This window comes from Melospiza georgiana, chromosome 4, assembly GCF_028018845.1.
Source record: "Melospiza georgiana isolate bMelGeo1 chromosome 4, bMelGeo1.pri, whole genome shotgun sequence".
NCBI lineage: Eukaryota > Metazoa > Chordata > Aves > Passeriformes > Passerellidae > Melospiza > Melospiza georgiana.
Window position 1 is genome coordinate 22,605,965 of NC_080433.1, and position 19,730 is coordinate 22,625,694.

At 38.7% G+C, this 19,730-nt stretch overlaps 1 protein-coding gene across 4 annotated transcripts in view; it reads left to right on the top strand.

Annotated features, from left to right (window-relative positions):
* Window positions 1-19,730, top strand: part of MPPED1 (metallophosphoesterase domain containing 1) — a 60,214-nt gene that overhangs the window by 7,280 nt on the left and 33,204 nt on the right. For 3 of the 4 annotated variants that reach the window (XM_058023729.1, XM_058023728.1, XM_058023726.1), the window contains exons 2-3: window positions 5,801-6,063; window positions 11,071-11,252. In XM_058023729.1, the coding sequence (XP_057879712.1) occupies window positions 5,912-6,063; window positions 11,071-11,252 (334 nt within the window). In that variant the 5' untranslated portion in view covers window positions 5,801-5,911. Of the gene's footprint in view, window positions 1-2,057; window positions 2,608-5,800; window positions 6,064-11,070; window positions 11,253-19,730 lie in introns of those variants that run through there. The other variant, XM_058023727.1, reaches the window with a different exon arrangement.

The window sequence follows — 19,730 nt, forward strand, 5'->3', positions numbered from 1 at the left end:
ATTCATTGATATCTGAAATATGAGATTCTAAACAGAAGAGGACAAAAAGAGTAGGGTTTTGAGGCTTACAGGTAATTCAGAATTACGTTCCCTTGTTTTGCTTATATGGGTGGAAATAGCCTTACTTCCAGGGAAAAGATGGAGTCACAGAACTGAGTATTATTTGATTGATATCAAATTTAGATTTGCTGGCACAGAAATGTTTTCACTTCAGATGTTTTCTAAAAAGGCCTAGAAGTGCATTTAGTTTTGTTTATTGTTTTAAATGCAATGGGAAATGTTCCTATCTCAGACAAATCCTATTAATTTAGGAAGCCTAATGATTCTATCAGTAGAAGTGTGCATGATCAAACTTAAAATCCTCAAGTGTGTCCATGACATTTGACTGTGCTTCCATCCCTTTAAAGTCCTCATTTGTCAGGTGAGCACACCAGGCTGCCAAGGGGAGGCTCAGTGGTTTTGCTTTCCCAGGACCTGCATTCTGTTTCAGAAGATGAAGAGGAGGAAGAGGAAAGTGTGTTATTTCCCTGGCTCATCCTTTCCTGCAGAGACATGCCTTTTTAGGATTATTTCAATATTCATTTTTCGGTGGCAGAACTGAAGATAGCAGACTGATTCCATTGATTGGCCTCTATCTGAACTGTGTGAAATGGGTATTTTAGCAAAAACCCTTAGTATTTTCAGCCTATTCCTCAGAGTAAGTGGTTGCTTTTCTAGTCTCAGTATGTTCACTTACTGGTGGTCAGTTTGTAACAAGCGTTTTCAGGAGTTAAAGCAAAAGCAGGAATTTGTGACGGTGGAGCTGATTATTGCAAAAATTTTGCTGTGACAGTTGTGATTTTGGGGGTTTAAATAAAGGGTCTACTTCCTCATGTAAGGGGTGATCTGACAGTTTATGAGGGCCACTGTAGTATAGGGAAGACTTGGGTGCTTGTAAAAGCTCTTGAAAGAGTTTCTGCTTAGCAGTGTCCAAGACTTGAATGAGAAGCAAGTGTGTCACCATGCAGTCTATCACAAACTCTCAATGCTCCTCTTTAAGGTGCTTTACTGCTCTTGTCTTACTGGCTTTCCCTGAAAAAATACAGCTTTGATGTTTCATAGCTGCATGGAAATGCCTTTTTTTTTTTTTTTTTTTTTGTACTACATTTTATTCTTTCATTGCCTCCCCAAACATCAGCTTGAGAGGCTGGCTGAGCAAAATTAACATGTTTTCTGTAGCTGCCTCTCTGCCCCTGACCTTGGTACTGCCTGGAGTCCCAGCATTCTCTTCTCTCTTTGTCTCACTGGTGGTGGAAAATCTGGAAACTGCCCCTGTTCAGCTTCTTGCCGTGATGTGCTACAGTCACACTGTGCTTCTTGACCTTCAGATGTTTGCAGCCTAGCAAAGTTCAGTCCTCAACAGAGAACACCTTTATAGTTTTCTCCCAATTACTGACTTTTAAAAATTATTATTAAAATTATCATAATCAATATTTTATCTTGGTTTCTAATTATTATTTCAATGACATCTGCTTGATCCATGTAGCTTCAGTTCTGGATTCACATTGTGTGCTGCAGGAATTATTTTCAAGAAGTGTCGGTGGTGTTTTTAGACTTGAGACAAAGGGTGGACGATGGAGAGAACAGTGGGGCAGTGGAGTGAGATTTGGGAAGAGACAGTGGTCGTGAGAGTGAACCTAGAATATAAAGCAAAATATGTGAGTGGAGAAGTGAGATCAAAATAAAACATTGGCTTGAAATGAAAAAATAAAAGATAAATAGGATGTATAAAAAGGCGGGGAAGTTCATCTAGATGGGGAAATATTTATGCTGGTGAGATATAACACCAGAAATTTCAGGCTGAAGAAGTAAAAAAAATATAGAATCTTAATACAAAGATTTGTTTGAGGACCTCATAAAGTACTTAAATATAGCTGGGTAGTCCTAGCTACCTAGTCCAGTAATTCTTTAGGAGAGGTGTTTCAGTGCTCACAGTTTATGTCCTGATGTGAAGCCTTCTGAAGGCTGGAGCAGTGTCCATTACACACAGTGGACTTTGGGGCCCATTTGAACACACGCTGGAGAAAACAGCAGGAAATTAATGTACAGAGAACATTCCTGCCTTCTGTAAGAGGATGGCTTAGCTGATTTAATAGCTTTTTCTCAGTCTGTGATTCCAACAGCCAGGTTTGTGATATTTATTTTAGCATTCATGTTCTTGCAGTCCTTTTTACATTTCTCTGTTTTTCCCTGGCAGACATCCCGCAGCTCCATAAGTCTGGGGGAAGAGGATGGTTAGCATGTTGTTGCTGTGGGGATTTGAGTCTTAACTCTCTGTGTTGTTAATGCTGGGCATATAATTTTAAAACTTGCATGCTGCAGAAGCAGATAATTATTTCCCTGCTGCATTTTATACTGTGGTTTGGGAAAGCAATACATTTCAGAATATTAAAAGAAAGGAAAAGTTACAATTTGGGGAACTATTGGAAATGGAAAGAGAAAGAGGGGAGTAATGGGTGTCAGTCTGGTTATCAGTCAAGCTGGAAGGAGACAGCTTGTTCTGTCGAACACCAAGAATGTCAGTAGTCAGCCAATCACTTATGCAGGAAGAAAACCATAGACTGAAAGGTAAGGTTCAAAGACATCTGTGTATGTTTCTGAAATGAGCTTGAAATCAGCTTGATACTGAATTATCAGCTTGATACTGAATTATGCTTACTGATCCTGTGTGTTACATAGATGATTTCTGTTTAGCACAGGGCGGCATTTCAGTGACTACTGTTCTTTTTTTTTGCCTTTTTTTTTTTTTTTTAAGATCTTTTCTTCCCTCTCCTCTCCTCTCCTCTCCTCTCCTCTCCTCTCCTCTCCTCTCCTCTCCTCTCCTCTCCTCTCCTCTCCTCTCCTCTCCTCTCCTCTCTTCCCAGAACTTCCCTTTCCATCTTGTTTTATGGTTTTTATGTGTCCAGGGTTGGCACTGAGTGACTGAGCAGACGACTCAATATACCATTGCATTTTTCCCCCTTCCTATTTTTTTCTTTTTGAGCAGACGACTCAATATACCATTGCATTTTTCCCCCTTCCTATTTTTTTCTTTTTTCTTCTTTTTTTTTTTTTTTTTTTTTTTTTTTTTTTTTTTTTTAATCAAAGGAAACAGGTTATTTTCCCATTTTTCACCTGTACATAGGAAGACCTTTTTGCTGGGTGTTTGCTGCCATTCTCTCAGGCTGGCCAAATGGTGTGTGGTTCACTCACTCTCCGTGGGCAAGGGTGAATTCCCTGCTTAAAAGAGCTCTTCAGCACTAAGGGTGTGTCGAGTGGTGTACTGGATACATTTCTGTTCCCAAACAAATTTGTCTTTTGAGTTAAATTGTGTAGGTATGTGCCATTCCACTAACCCAGAAAGGGGAAGAGAGCCAAAGGGTGGATATTGGGGTACATGCAGGTTTATCTGCTGTTTCTGCAGCACGCTTGACATCTAACTTGTGACAAGCTGTAAAGGACAGAAGCCAAAGAGGAGACTGACAGAAGCTGTTTCCTCAGCTGCTGTGAACTCCTGAGAGCTTCCCAAGGCTAAAGGGAGATTTTAGGTCCCTAAGGCAATGCCTTAACTCCTTTGAAACCCCAGTTCAGTTGTGTGTAAAGTGGGCACAATCCCCAAATTGTAAAAAAAAGGCTGTGTTTTTCAGGTACTTTGAAATCCTTATGTGGAGATGTGGAATCATAAATTATTTCTCTTACTGGAGTATATTTCTAGAGGTCACCAGTTCTAATAGTTTCTTTCAAACAGAAGTAGGTTCACTTAGAACAGTTTGCCCCCTGTAAAATCTCTGACCTTGACTATTCAAACTTCTTTACAAATGCATCATTTAATACAGGAAGCTCCTTAGGGAAGGTTCTTCACATCTGCTGTCATAATTTCTTATTTCCTAAATGCAGCAATTTCTACTTGATTATTCTTACAAGGATCGTGCCTCCCTTCCCTCCCCCTGCTCTGGCACATTCCTTTGTGCTGCTGCTTCTTCTGCAGCCTAAACTCACCATCTGAGAGTGTTTGAAATCCCAAATTTTCTTTGTTGTTATTCTAGCATTTCCTTACCACGCCGTTCTAGGGGAGGGCATGTAGGAATCTGCTCCTTTATTCTGAGGCTGTTTCGCTGTGGCTTGTTAGTGACAGCAAGTTGTCAACATCTTACAGCCATTCAGCCAGTAACAAAAACCAAGCTGAATCTTTCATTTCGGCTTCCTGAGAACAAGATTTTGCCAAACAAAAATACTCTGCCACTTCTTGGAGCACTTAACATCTGCGGTAGTTAAGCAGAGGGCTGCAGCCCAGATTTTTAAAGATGCTTAAGTGCTTTACTGCCACTAAACTGAATTGGACCTAAGTACTTGTAAATAGCTTTAAAAATCTGAGTGACTGTGAAGACCTCCCTCATCCATCACTCTCGGCAGTGGTCCCTTCAGAATGGCAGAAAGGCACATCAGCTTGGTCACAGAAAATATTTCTAGTCCTGCTCTCCAAAACTCTGCATATTAAGTGAATTGTTGCACTCTAGCATGGCTTTTCATGAAATATGTCTTTGAATCAGATTGCTTGTATTCCCTAGAAGAAAATAGCCCCTGCTTGCATGAAAGTCAATGTTTAAGTCAGACAACTTGTAAAAAAGATGCAAAGTTATACTGTAAAAATACCCACCTTTATAGCTTATAATCCATTTTTTATTAAAACTGGGAAATAAGAGTAAAATTCACATTTAAATTACTTTCTGCTGTTTCTAGGGGATACTCTTTGCATTCCAGTTGGTTTCACATTGTTCTTCCCCTACCCATTTTTGGTACTGCTGTTCTAGACTTGCATAACCTTCAGGGAAAAAATTATTCCCAAACATAAAACCTGCAGGGATTTTACATTTTTTAATATTTAGTAACTTTTAACTGTGTGTTACCCTTGGAATCACTCTGTTTTCCTGTGAATTCAGAATGCTGGGGTAGTACTGACTGGAAATTATTTGAAGAGGGGAGCCCTTCCTATATATGTCCTTTACTCAAGGAGTTGTGTGCTCCTCAAGGAGTTCCTTCAGTGGTGCTATAAAACCAGGATCGAGTGCACAGAAAGCCATTCACTCTTCTGTTGATGTAAAGAACAGGCATTTGCAATGCTTCTCTCTAATGTCAAAGAGTTTGGGAAAATTTAGTTAAACTAGTTCTTGTTCAATTTACTTGCATTTGAGTGCTGTGCATAGTCATGTATTCCATTTCAGGTTTGGTGGGGGTTTTCTGAGGGAGGATGGGGAATAAAACTTCATCAGTTCTATGAAAAAAAAAAAAAGAATGTGAACAATTGTATTGGAAAAATATTGTGATTTGATGTGGCTTGGTCTTATCTTTTGGGTTTGGATTGAAAGTCTGAAACACTTGAGCTATGTTCTTGTTATAAATGAATGAGCCAATTTGATTAATAAGGAGAATTTATTCCATAATTAAAATACAATTGTAAAAAGGCCTCAAGCAAAGATCAGATTGGTGCTGAACCAGGTTAACAGCATTGGGTGCTACAGGGGGCTACTATGGCTCCTCTCCTCTGTGCATCACTGAGAGACAGCTCTCACAAAGTCGTTTTTATACATTTCTAAGTGTAGCAAGTTTACTTTTACTCCGTGCTTCCCACCCCTAGTAAAGCACGTTCACCAGGTTGCTGACTAGAGAAGTTTGTGTGCTTTGAGCAGTCTGTCTCTGTCCCTCGCCTTCCCCTCCCGTTCCACAGAGCCCTCGTGGCAGAGGAAGTGCCGACAGTGACGCTGCGTGTCTCCCTGTGCCGCAGGTGTTTGCGAGGGCAGCGTGCTGGCCGGGCCGGGGGCTGCCATGCTGCTGGCCCCCGCAGCAGGCAGATAGCAGAGATGGCGGCCTGAGGGCGCCGGGCCCGCGCGCAGACATGGCCTTCGCCCAGTCCCACATCATGGCGGCCAGGAGGCACCAGCACAGCCGGCTCATCATCGAGGTGGATGAGTACAGCTCCAACCCCACACAGGCTTTCACGTTCTACAACATTAACCAGGGACGCTTCCAGCCCCCGCATGTGCAAATGTAAGTATTATAGTGCTGTTATTGCTCCGGCACAGCCTTCAGAATGGTTATTGCCTTGTTGATGTGGTATTCCATGGACCAGTCACAAAGAATTCAAGGAACGCTGTTTTGCTGCCTTTCTAATAATATTTACTATAATGACAAGAAATCAGGCCATTTGAAAACTACTTTGTTAAAAGATGGGAGAAAGATTCCCTCACTGGTGTAAGTGTAATACATAGTACTTAGGTATTGAAAAGAGAAATAAAAAACAAGTGATGGCAATAAAACACGAGATGATACAAGGATGATACTTTCTGCAGTCTTAATAACTAATGTTTGTTTGCTTTGTGCTCTTGCATAATGATGTACGTGGTTGCTGAACATACCAAGCCTGGATCTGTATAGCACACATTCTGTTTGGTTAGTTATATTACAGCTGCATACAAGGGAAAAATGATATAAATACATAAAATACTGTGGGCACCCATCCGAAAACTTACTTTCCAAAAGTGCCAAGTGCTTAAAGAGTAATTAAAATAATGTGTTTGTTTCTGACTTCTTATATAATGACAACATCAGTAAAATTAACTGCTCTAGATGATTTACTTGTAACGTAAAGTGGAGAATTATAATTACAAAATGAAACCTGCCATAAAGTTTAAAGCCAGAAGGAAGAGCAAAACAGTAAAGCTATTACAAATAAATTAAGTATAAAATTCTACTGTAAAATATTTTTATAGGTAATGAAAATGTCTGCACCATTTTATTGTGTATATTAAAGAGAGAAGCAGCCTTATCTTTAGATCAGATGGCTGGTTTTAATTTTTTAATTAAAAAAGTGTTTGTTCAGTCTTCCTTTTCCTTTAGGAAGACTGAACAAATAGTCACCTGATTTACATTTTGCGTATTTAATATGATTTGATAACTTAAAAGTGTAGGTCATGATTTCTGCAGTTAAAAAACTCAGCACTTGTGACTGGTAGAATGCTGTGTGTCTATTTAGTGAATGCTTTTTTGGCATAAATTAGATTATATAAAAAAATCTGATGACTAACATATATATCAAGATGGTGAGCAAACACTTGGTTTTTGGGGGCAGTATATTATGGTCTGTGTTGGGGTTTTTTAGATCCTACTGAAATGCAAACAGTAAAATGAGTTGAGTGTTAGCACTGGGAAACATCTTTTGTTTATAGAGCTGGCAAATGGTAGAAAAAGTACAAACAAACAAATGTGGGTTCTGAAATACTTTTACAAATGAAAATGCCAAATGCAGGTTGCCTGATTTGTTGAGGCTTAGCTATTCTTTGTGAATATTCAGACAGCTCTTGGACACTCAGAAGTCTGTTTCCTGATCTTAAAAGCTAAATGTTTTTCACTGGACTGAAAATAAGTTATTTATTAGTATTCACTTGTCTCTCAACAATATGCTGCTTAAACTTCTAACCAGTAAGAAATCATGGTACTGGAGGCTTAGACAGTCAACTACATGATCGAAACCCAGCACCCAAGCAAGGAGTTGAAAATAAGATATCCTTAGAAAATAGTTTCTCAGAAGAGTTTAGCAATCTCTCATGAATGATTAATACTATTGAAGAAGCTTGTGCAAATAGAAAAACAGGCCAAATCAATTGAAACAGGTGCCACAATCTGACCTACGCTTTCTCTTTGTACAGAAATAGTAAATAATGTTTCTGAATACCAGCAGGATTGCTTTTTCTTCCTACCAGTGAACAGAATAGTAACAAAGAAGGGAAAAGTAGACATAGAAAGGGTGACAAAAGCACCTTTTATTCACATGATTGTTGTGGGTGAAATCCTAGCCCTGCTTCTGTGCATGCAAGTTTTGTCCTTAACTTCAGGGAGGTGAAGGCTTTGTGCATGGTTCAAAATACCTCCATTAGTGATGTTGCAGACAATCAGCAACATTTCACACAGACCTGTTAACATCTGAACTCTCAGTAAACTACTTTAACCATGGATGAGGGGGAGCAGAGGGTTGTATGCTCTTTTTCTTCTGCTCTTCCTTGGTCCTCTGTGCAGGTTTGGATTTCTTATTTGATGTTTTAGCTCCCAGAACATGCTGACAGCCCTTTCTAGACCTGTCGTAGTCTGGCATCCCTGTGCTTGAGAAATGACTGGATTGCCTCTGACAAGGAGGATGGTAAATTCTGCCAGTGTTTTCAAGTCCATCAGTCATTTCTGGAAAGTGCCTGTCTCACTCCTTCCTGAAGTACTGAAATCTAGTGTATAAACTAACCTCTAGAAGTGTTTTTGCTCTGAGATGTTCCAACTTCACTTTTCTGTTCCTCTGCAAGTTTTCCTTCTGATCTAAAGAAAAACAAAAGCATTTGCACAAAAATAATCAGCAGATCTGTATTCCTCTGCTCATGCTGCAAGCTGTGCATTGGGTGTTGGTGTGACAGCTGCTGTGGGAATGCGTTACACAAGAATATGGGGATTGAGCCTTCAGAAATTATTTCCAGTAATACAACTTAGATGAGTTTGTGAAACTTGACATATGCTTTTACCTATATATGGTCTCAGTGCATGCATATCACTTCAACATGAGAAATCTGCATCTCATTTATTTGGGTGGCTTTTTTTATATTGATGCCTTTTCCCCACGAAAATTTTCTGGCCTATTGCAGAGAATTTAAAAGTTACACATACTTCAGCAACCAGGAAAATGCTGTCCACACCTTCCCCATCCCCATCCAAAGCATGTGCATTATGTGCTGCATGGGGTTGCCATGGTAAGTCTGCTGTTCTTTCCACACAGCCTCCTATGTGAAACATACACTGCTCCCTAGCACCCGGCTCGCTGCTGTGCTGAGCTTTAAAAGATTTCTGAAAGAGAAGCTGTACCTGCTTTAAAGGCTACCCTAGCATGAAAAGTCATAGAGTGGTGTTTTGGACCAGTCCATATCCTTCTGTTTGCCAAGGCAGTATCCATGATTTAAAGCTGGCTCAGTAATGCCATCTGTAACTCGCTTTGGGAAGTGTTGGGCCGGGAGAGCAGTAATTCAGTTTACTGCACTGGTGTTTAATCCTTTTAGCTTGAACAGCTACAGTGATAGCCAAGGTCAGCCCCTCATCATTTTTATCCAACCTTCCTGGTTCATTTTGTGAACTGACTGCACCATCCTTCACCCAGCTCCCACTTGAGGGCAAATCCTCACCTCCCAGTCGGAGCCCCACCATTCACCACCCACATTCCTCTGCACTCCTGCTGCCGCCCCTGGAGCCTGCCCTGTGCAGCTCTCTCCTCCTCCAAAACAGAGGCATTTTTAACATCTCTTTTCATTAACTCTTTTCTTAACTCTTTTCATTCATCTGCCCTTCCCCACATGCCCTACACAAGGTGTTTCCAGCTGCTTGGAGTCCAAGCACTGCACTTTTTGCCCCCCAAATTTTGGAGTTCCCACTGCATCCCTGCTTACACATGCCCCTGGCATGTGGTTCATCAGGTAGGATTTGATCACAGCTGGGTTTACCCCTCAGCTCATACTCAACTACGTTCTGCTTAAAACCTGAACTTCAGAAAGACAGCCTTAAGGTGTTTGTACAAAAAGGCTGCTCCTCCAGTTTTGCTATAAAAACCCCAGTATTTCTTCTTCCTATGTGGCAAAGAAACAAAATAATTGGTTCATACTCTGGTTTTCTAGTTACATTGTAGAAAATACTAAGAACTTTTTTTGTATTTAACAAGGTTTCAGTGTTTTAGATTTGTTCCTCACCCTATCACTTATCCTGGGAAGTTGTCAAAACCACCTCAGTTTATCTGCCTATGAATTTCATAGATTTTTTGACACAGAGAAAAGGTTGAGTGATTAAAGATTATTATCTTACACCTTTTAAGCTCTAAAATGCTTTTTGAAAATTTACCTAGTAAACAGAAGTAGTATTATTAAAAGAAAATATCTCTGTAATTTTTTCCCCTGAGTTTGTTTATGTAAAAGTAAGCTCCTGAATTAAAGCACAACCAGCAAGGGATAGAAATATGTACTGTATACTGCAACAGGGAACAAAACTAATTTTATTTGCCCTTTCAAAAGAAATGTTGTAAAAGTAAAATAGTTTATAACATTTCTGTATATCTCTCTGGTTTCTAGTGACATTAATATAACTCTTGCATCTCTTGCTTTTTTATTTTTTTCCACCAGAATTCCCTAACTGGAGTAGCAGATACAGTATAGCTGCATATAGATAGATTTGCTTCTATGTATTCAAACAAAATATGGATTGAGGTTAAAAAGATTGATTTGGAAATAAGTATTCCTTCTATGGCAGAGGGGTGTTCTCTGATTTCCTCTTGTAAAATACAAGTGAGTCTCATCAAACTGGGTCAGATCTTCTAGTTTCTTCAGTTTTGAATGTAGAGATTGGGTTCTGAACAATGCTGCCTCACCCCTCACAGCATCTGATTTCATTTAGTGTAATTAAGCCCAGAAAGTCGTCACTTTGTCCTGACAATAGTCAGTCTTTAACATACATTTACAGCTGTTAGGAGAGTTTTAATGTTGCTTTGCATTAACACACTGAAACATATCTCCAAAATGTGTTAATTAAATTTGCTCAAATTGAGTAACTTGCAGAAAAGAAGTTATAATTAGGGGGAAAAAAAGCATCTAAATGTATTTATGTATCTAAAATAAATATTTTTCCTGTGTACAGTGTAATCATATTTAAACAATGAAATGGGATAGTACTTTTCCTTTGAAAATGGCAATACCTTTTATTTATTTGTATTTGTGTCAGAGTTACTGCCAGAGTCCAATCTCTTTTCCTTAATCTCTTTAAATTAATCTATCTACCCAACAAACACTGCAAATGTTGTGATGTGAACATCAAGAATTTTTACACCTCCCATTAGTGTTAGGTTTGTTTTAACAAATCTTTCCATCAGGCAGATTTAGAAATCTGTTTACTCTTTTGTAAAGGTAAAAAAGTAGTGTCAGAATTGCAAAGCAGGCACTGAGTAGGTAAATACTTTATAACCTTGTTATGATGCATTTCCTGCAGGGTTGATCCGGTGCCCCATGACGCTCCGAAGCCTCCAGGATACACACGATTTGTCTGTATTTCTGATACTCACTCAAGAACTGATCCCATCCAAATGCCATATGGAGATGTGCTAATACATGCTGGTGATTTTACTGAGCTGGGGCTTCCTAGTGAAGTAAAAAAATTCAACGAGTGGCTAGGTAGGTATTGAATTCTGTGTGGATTCGACAGTAAATTTGTTTACTGATTGTATCTGCCCCTTCTGCCTCCCAGTTAAAAACCATCACACACTCAGAAATCATGAATATTATTTTGACTTTTAAATTTGAATGGCAGTGAGCGGGAATCAGATTTTTTTTCCTTAGATTCAACAAATATTTTTGCATTTTTCCAACTGAGCAAATAGGATTTGTGAGACTATTCATCTGTTCTGCCTTCACACTCTCAAGTGTACATTAAGCAACTTCTTGGTGTTAGCAACAATTGAAGTCAGGAGGCTTTAATGATTTGCATAAAACCTCTTGCATACATTGTTACAACTTTGCTGCCTCCCCTAAAAAGTTGTTGTGACTGAAAACATTTTTCTGTTTAACCCCAGAGGGCTCATAGGTTTGAGGGTTTTTTTATATCTGAGGCTCAGCTGCGCCACAGAGATGAATTCTGAACAAAGCAAACCCTGCGTGCCTGTGGTTGCTGCCTTGGATGTAGCAGACCAGATGTAGATGCCTTCTGTAGGCAACTTTTGGCATTGCTAACTGAAATTCTGTTCCACTGGGCAAGAGAGTGATGATTTACATGTGCTTCTGCAATGTTTTGTATATGCTAAAAAAAAAAAATAAATTAAAATTGGAAAGCATGCGCTGTATCCAGACAAAAACCCTCATCAGTGTTGTTCTTGCAGCATTGCAGATACCTTAATTTAAAATAAAAGTGGCTTCTGGATTTTAGGACTTCATTAATTAAAAAAAGGTGAGAGGGAATGAAGGAGTTGGAGAGAGAAAGTACACAAAGTACACAGTTTAAGGGTAACAGATTTCAAGTTTTTGTGTTGATTTTCTTTCTTATAGTTGATATAGTTGATATCTTTGCATTTTTTTCCTTTTTATTTTTTTTTTTTTTTTGCTACATATTGCAGCAATCCACTAGGAAGGCACAAAGCAGACAGATGCATGTAGGCTGAAATGGAATTTAAAAAGGAAAGTCAGGACTTCACAATTTAAACAAATATTTACTAGCAAATAATTATTAGTACAGCTGATAAATATTTATTTGAGCTCAGGAACCCAATAATATGCCCCACATGGAACAATTGGTTTTTTCTGTGAAGGTAGGAACAGCAAGTGGAATAATTGATATAGAGCCATCAACTCTGTCTCTGCACCCAAATGGAACAAGTTGGTTATAAACCAGCAAGTTTTGACCCTATTTTGTAGGTCTTTACCATGTATTATAGTAATGTTCTGAAAATAGCATTTACAAATTATTCAAACCATATGGTTACCCCTGCTAAATAATCCTGATTTTATTTATCTGCTGGTGTGGGAAGAAAAGTGCTTTGGGATATTGCTGGTGAGCAAGGATGGGGCTGTGCTCATTGCTTGCTGCAATTGGAGTTTTTGTCTCCAGTTCTCCATCTGCCTCCCTGCTGGTCACAGCTGTACGGTGTTCTGAAGATGTCTGTAAGCTGAAATCCTCTCAGAATGGTAGGAAGATTTCCCAAGGCATTTCTGCGATGTTCTCTTCATCATTTTTATTCCAAAAAAAAAGGGCTTAATTTTCTGACTTTTCAGGCATGCTTCCAATTTCATGGTAGCGTGCGCTTGGGAAAAGGTGATCTTGGTGGTTGGAGTTATATTTTTGCAAGAGCAAAAGATCTGAGATACAGGAAGTTAGCAAGTTAAAAGGTTTTTGTTCAGTTTCTTGGCAATTTAAAATAAAGATTTAACTTAAATTTTTAATAAAGTTTTTGTTTAGTTGTTTATCAACCAGTTTATCAACTCTTGAATATACTGAGTGCTCACAAAATCTGCAGTAAATGGCAGAATGGTTAAAAGCATCCCCATTGAGAAGGAATTTCAGAAGGTTTTGCTGATTGTCCATTTTTTTGTGAAGGCGTTAGTCTCCAACAGCTTTGATTTTTCTAGATAGCTGCTTCCAGTACCTTCCATAATTTTGCAGCTAATCCAACCTTCTCCTTTTTCCTTAATATTTTACTGGTTTATTGAGAAGGTAACTGACAGACTCTGGCACCAACTTTTCCTCCAGTGACATTCTTCTTTGCTGCTGCCAGATTTCCCTGTTTATTCCTTCATGTACAGGGCTCGCTTTCCCACTTCTTGGTCTAATCTGTGTCTCCTGCTGTCCTTAGATTACAACTTTGTTTTTACCTTGCAATAAACACCAGGTTTGGTACAGCTTCCCTTGATCTCAGCTTCCCCTCAAGCACGAGATAAAACCCTCCTCCTGCTTTTGCTCCAAGTCTCTATGTGCATCACTGATTCCCACCTTTCAGTTTTCAGTTCTGCCATACCCTCTTGGGTCTGTGCCGCTCTAATCTCTCTGTTGCATCTTTCCAGATGAACTCACCCTTCAGCAAGTTCAGATTTTATCTTTGCACTTTACACAAAACTCCTGTGCCTGTCTGATGGAAAATTTATTTTACATTACCATCATTAACTTCCATGGGCCTTATGGTTCTATCAAGCACATGCTCAAGTGTTGTGCTAATAGAGGCACATTGGCTGGATGAGTCATCCCCTAAAATCTGTTCTCTTTTTCTGACTGTCCCTGGTTCCCAGGAAGGCCGCTACCAGCTCAGTAACGGCGCTTACGATCCCAGAATTGTCCCTGCCTGGGGCTGGTACCCAGGTGCTCTGTTTTGGCAGCCCTTTAGTCACCAAGTTTTATACTTCTGACCCCTAAAGCCCTCTAGTTCATTTCAGTTTGTTCTTTCTGGTGATTAATTGCTTTCTGTCATGTGTGTTTTTCTCTAAGCCCTTTCTCAGGGAGAGAGTTGAGGTTTCACTAGGGCTGACTTGGTGTCTAATTCTGTGGAAGAGATAAAATGTTGGTGATCACTGTCTGGGCTTATTTTCCCAGCCTTCTCTGGTAGGCAGTCCAGCATTACTTTTAATTTAATATATAGATTTTTCTTCTCTGAGTTTTTTAATTGCATTTTGGGTCAGTGCAAAGTTTGAGCACAGACACAGTTTTGCAGCAGAGTTCCAGAATAAGCACAGTTCATCCCTGTGCTGTCATAACAGGGATGTTGAGATGAACTGTGCTTATTCTGAACCTCTCACCTACTAGTTTCATTTGGTATTTCCTAATACTGGAAGAGGCAAGTGAAAAAATTTATCATTCTTTATTCTGCTTAAAAATTTTTAGGCTCTTTCCATATCTGCCCCTAAGATATTTTTTAGGCTGAAGATTGTTCAGAAGTCCTTAAATGCCTTTGATCATCTGTGTCACTCTTTGTACCTCTTTGTTCCACATCCTTATAAAAAGAGTGAGACCAGAACTGCCCATGTTCTGAGAACTACAGATTTATTCCCTGCACAATGAAATTTCCTAGTTCTCTTTTCCTTTTTGGTCTTGTGGATTATTCTGTTTTTAACAGAACAATGAGATGGCATTTTTCAGGGTAACTTAGGAAATTAAGGGAATGAATAGTCAGTTTACAAAGCATACAAACGGTGCCAACCTGCTCATTGCCCTCCCTTCTCTTTTTTTCTGAATAGACCCTTCTCCTGTTACCATATCTCAACTTTTTTCTTTTTTTATCTAGTTTGTTCTCTTACTGTATTTTTCTTCCAAATTTAAAAATTCAGTTTTGGAGAACCAGAATAAGATGAAGTACAAGGTATGTTTTATGGTAGGAATGAACAGGAGGCCAAGAACCCAGGGAAACTTTCTGATGATTTATAAGAATTCATGGTATGACTTTGAATGTGTGCTAATTTTCCAGCATGTTCAGGAGATTTTAATGATAACATTTCAAACAGACAAAAATAATCTGCAGCTTTTTCATTATTTTGGGTTTTGTTATTTATTCCCTTCCTTACCTGCATGTCAATCAAACATGTTGTAGGACAAATACAAAGACATATGTCCTGCCTTAGTACACTCATCAAATACTGACTCCAAAACCATCTCTATTTTTTATCTCCTATATTGTTGGCACTGAAAATTGCCCGCTTGGGTCAGTTGTTCATGTAATTCCCTTTGCTCAAGCCTGTAATATAATTTCCAAATTGTGTATGCTCCAGGACCCGCTGTCACTTTGAGCTTGTGGGTTACTTTCCTGGAAATTTAACTAAATAGCTGATCTGTGGTATAAGCTGCAACACATACTTCCATCTTTTCTCTGAGAATTCTCTTCTGTGCATGGATTGGGAAAATTACTTAAACTAACACATTGTGTAATATATATTGTTTCAGTGTGTTTGCTTGAGATTTTCCAATTTCTAAGACAGACTTTCTATTTAAGATTCAAGTTCAAGGTAAATTGGAAATAAAAAAAAGAGAAAGTGACTTGCAGTTGTAATGGAAAACAATAATTAGCTCTTCAGAGTATTTTCCTGAAAATATTATTACATGTTGTACACACACAAACACAGACAAAAAAAAAGGATTACATTATTTGACATGCATTTCAGAAGTTGACCTAGGAAAACTCAGCACAAAGGATGAGATTTTTTTTCAGACTAAAAAATAATTTAGAGTGAAGATATCTACCAATTGTAATAATTAGCATTACTAGAACATTATCTGTTTCTAGAATTAGATTGTATTTGATCTAAACTTGTAGTATTAGATTCTGTAGACAGAATCAGAGATTTGTTAATAAATATCATCTCTACTTTTTAAAGGTTTTGAAAAAAGATTTTCAGAAAAACTTGTGGTCACTAGGCTTAGCTTTACTTTTGCTTTACTACTCAGCTTTGCAAAATGATAGTAATTATTTTTCTTCCTCTCTTAACAGGTATATTTTTAAGTTCAGCAATACTCACATTTAAACCAGATTAAAACCACGTTGAAGATGAAAAAATCAGCTTCAGAGCAGCAAAAGGAATTAGAATTTATATATTGTAGTCATGCCATTTTGACCATCGATAATTGCACTATTTTTATGTTAATGTAGAAACCCCTTGAAAGAAGTATTTAAGCATTAATTATCTATTTACAAAATAATGGCTTTGGAAATGCAGTGAAAAACATTGAGCTGTGCAGGGATTCAGAACAGATGTCAGTTTTAAAAGACTGGGCATACTGAAAACAAATGTTGGTTTTTACTGCTGTTCTTAAATGTATGGTGGCTGGATGCATTTATACATCCAAGGCTCAGACACAGAAAATTGCACTGCAATGCACTCTCCCAGTATTTCTCCAGTTCTGGGGAGTTAGGATGTCCTAGGATCTTCAGAATATTAAACTGGCTTCTGTGAGGAATATTTAAGTTGCATCCCTGTATTGGGAAGATGATCCAAAGGAACTTTTTTCCACATAGACTTCCTGTGCCAGTGGTGAGAAGCTGTAGAGGTGATAGGTGCTAAAGCATTGTTCCTTCATTTCCAACTTCCAAACCCATGAGCTTCTGGGGGATGTCTTGAACTTTGTACTAATATTGAGCTTGCCTCCTTCCACTCATGCATTGAAAAGTACCCAAACTCCAGGATTCTGAGTCTGAGGTTTCATAAACACCGAGATCCCTGACCCTTCAAATGAGCAAGTGAATAAAAATACCCAGTCTTATCCCAGACTAGCAGACAAGGGTAGCTTTAGGAAGGCAGTGTGGCCCAGAAGTGAACAACCACAGAACTGGAAAGATCTGGGATGTGAGTCTGTGAACTGTCATTGCCTCTGGCAGAGAGATTTGAAAGAGCCTGAGGAAGACAGGCAACCAAATTCTAGTTAGTCATCTTCAGATTTGACAGCCTCTTTATTTTTCCCCCTTGTGAAATTGTGAAAATGATGCTTGATCCACCTACTACATGAATGTGTTGGAGGATTAATTATTCTCAGCACAGCACTTTGAACACCTATTGTGCAGCACTGTACACAAACATTAAACATGGTTATTAGTGCTGTGCACCTCGTATGCTGACATGACACACGGCTCTTTGTAGTCTTCCCTTCCAGAAGGTGACAAGTGGGAGATGCTGAAAGCACCTCCGTGGGATCTGAAGTTCTGAATAGGAATCTGTATCAGTGTGCACAGAGATCCATGTAGGAAGTGTAAAATGTTTTTTAATTGTTACTTTTTAACTCAGTTTTCCCAGCTCCTTCCTTTTCAAGGTCCCCAGATAAAAGTTGTAACCAAAACTAGAATATTTCAGGGGGTAGAAAAGATGTGGTAGGAATTATATCTCCTCAGAAAATTTAAGATTATAACTATCCCAGGAAGCAAAAAACCCCCAAACAGAGTTATGAAAATGGACTGTGACTTACATAGTCAGTGATTTTCAAGCCATCAAGTGCCATAAGCTGAGGGGACACATCAAAGGAAGGTTCAGTCCAGGCAGACATTGCAGTTGTGCAATTTTTTAGACATCTCTTACAGACCACAGGTGAACAGAAGGTACAGATCCATGTAACCTTTTGTCTTGATTCAGTGCAGCTACTCTAATGGCCTAGTTATGCATTGGGCTGGTTCTGCATAATTGCAGGGTAATTAAATAAACCAGGCTAAAAGGAAGCCACTTTTCCTTTAGAAGTAATTTTGACCAATTATATGTGTGTGGGTGGGTATAAAGCACAGTATATCAAAGAGCCTAAGTTGGATTATAATCAGGTGTTTTTTTAGTTTGATTTGCCTTCGTCTATTTTTAAGGAATCCTGTTTTATCAACGTGAGCAGTGTTATATGTGTTTGCTGTTTTAGTGTTTGGTATAATTACTGGCTTTTTCAATGCTAGAATGGATAGAGCTGGAAGGTTACAGATGACTTCAGAGGGAGTGTTCATTTACAGTATTATTCCAGATTACACACCATACAAAAAGTATGTTAATGTGAATTTCCCAGACATCAGCACCAGTGTTTAAACACAGAACTGTCAAAAAGATGCTAAAAAGCAATCTGAGACAGTTATGCAGTCTTTCCACTGTATCACTCATTGCTGTATTCTAAAAGGTTGAAATGAGAGGGAAGAAGCACTAAGTGGGCACTTACGTGATTGTCACTTCTTTTAATGAATACTAAAAATTTTGCTCAGTACAAAATACCAGGAAAGAAGCAAAACACATCTGCCTGTCCAGGTCGGCAAAGTTGGGAGCTGATAACCACTGTGAGCTTCAGAGGAGGTGCAAAGTTGATAAAGATCCCCCACTTGGTACAAGAGGAGCCTGGATTATGGACACCATGAGTTTGCTCTTGGATTATTTGCAGTGTTGGTCTGGTTTACTTGGTTGATAATAGAACAAGATGAACCCTTAATAACACAGACTTCCACTTTGAACACTCAGCTGCAGAGAAATAGCAAACAGGCAGTGTTGCTCAGCAGGCTGCATTATGCAGCCTGTAGTCCAAGTGATGGTTCCCCAGCACTTCAGGTTATTTTGTAAAAATTATGTTCACCATAAAAAGAACCTACTGGAGTTTGGAAGTAAAAAATTGCTGCAATAATTCTGTAATTGGTGCATAAACATGCAAAAATTAGATGTTCAGTTGATTTTCTTAATTAGTAATCTGCAGTAATGAAAGGAATAAACAAAGATGTTCCTAGCTGAAGAAATATATATGTTCCTATACATACTATATTACCAGAACTGCTGTCATATTCTTATCCTGAACAAATGAAGGCTAAGAAACTTTCTGAGGAAGCTTTGCTGTAAACTGACAAAAACTCCATGGATGAAGTGAAAAAGTCTGTAAGATGATAACACATCTGGCTATATATAAGTTAAATATGATAACCTGAGCTTGTTGACAGTAAACTAATCCCAAATTATAAGAAATTATATTGATGGAGGAAATTTAGGGCCGATTTTTTTGTGTAAGGAGTTGTTCTGGGAGCAGAGCCACTGCTGCCTGACTTCTTGGATCTTGTCTTATAGATCTGCTGTGGGTTCCAAGTTGCCTCATTCCTTTGAAACCTCTCCTTCAGATTGGGAATTATTTATCTTAGACACTTTCAGGAAATTCAAGGGAACATAATTACCTTTGAGGTCTTTATATAGTAAATGGCTTTTCAATCTGCTGGGCAGTTTCAGATAGGCAGAAGTCTAAAGCATTGTACTTCAGCAAGTTCCATATTTTCCCTAAGAAAAAAGATATCTTTTTCTAATACTGCTAAATTAAGGGCAAGATAATGTGTCTCCAGCATTTTATTGCATATAAGGGGAGATTACAAAATGGAAAGGGGAAAATAAGACAGGAGAGATAAAGGGTCATGTAGCTGAGAAGAAGGAAAAGGATGGGAGAAATCTCTTATCCCACATTAAGACAGAGGCTGACAGAGGTGAATGGTGGCTTGGAGCCCCATTCCAAATTGGCAGAAGGCAAAAGTTGAATGTGGCCTGAAAGAGAAAGCTCAGAAGCCCAGGGCTGAATCTGAGCCAGTGTGTTTCTGATAGGATTTTGATTTGTAAATGTTTCATTCCAAATCCAAATAGGATGAAGTGGATATAGGTTGATTATGGAGGAAAATAATTTTAGTTTCTTGCAAATTAAACATTATG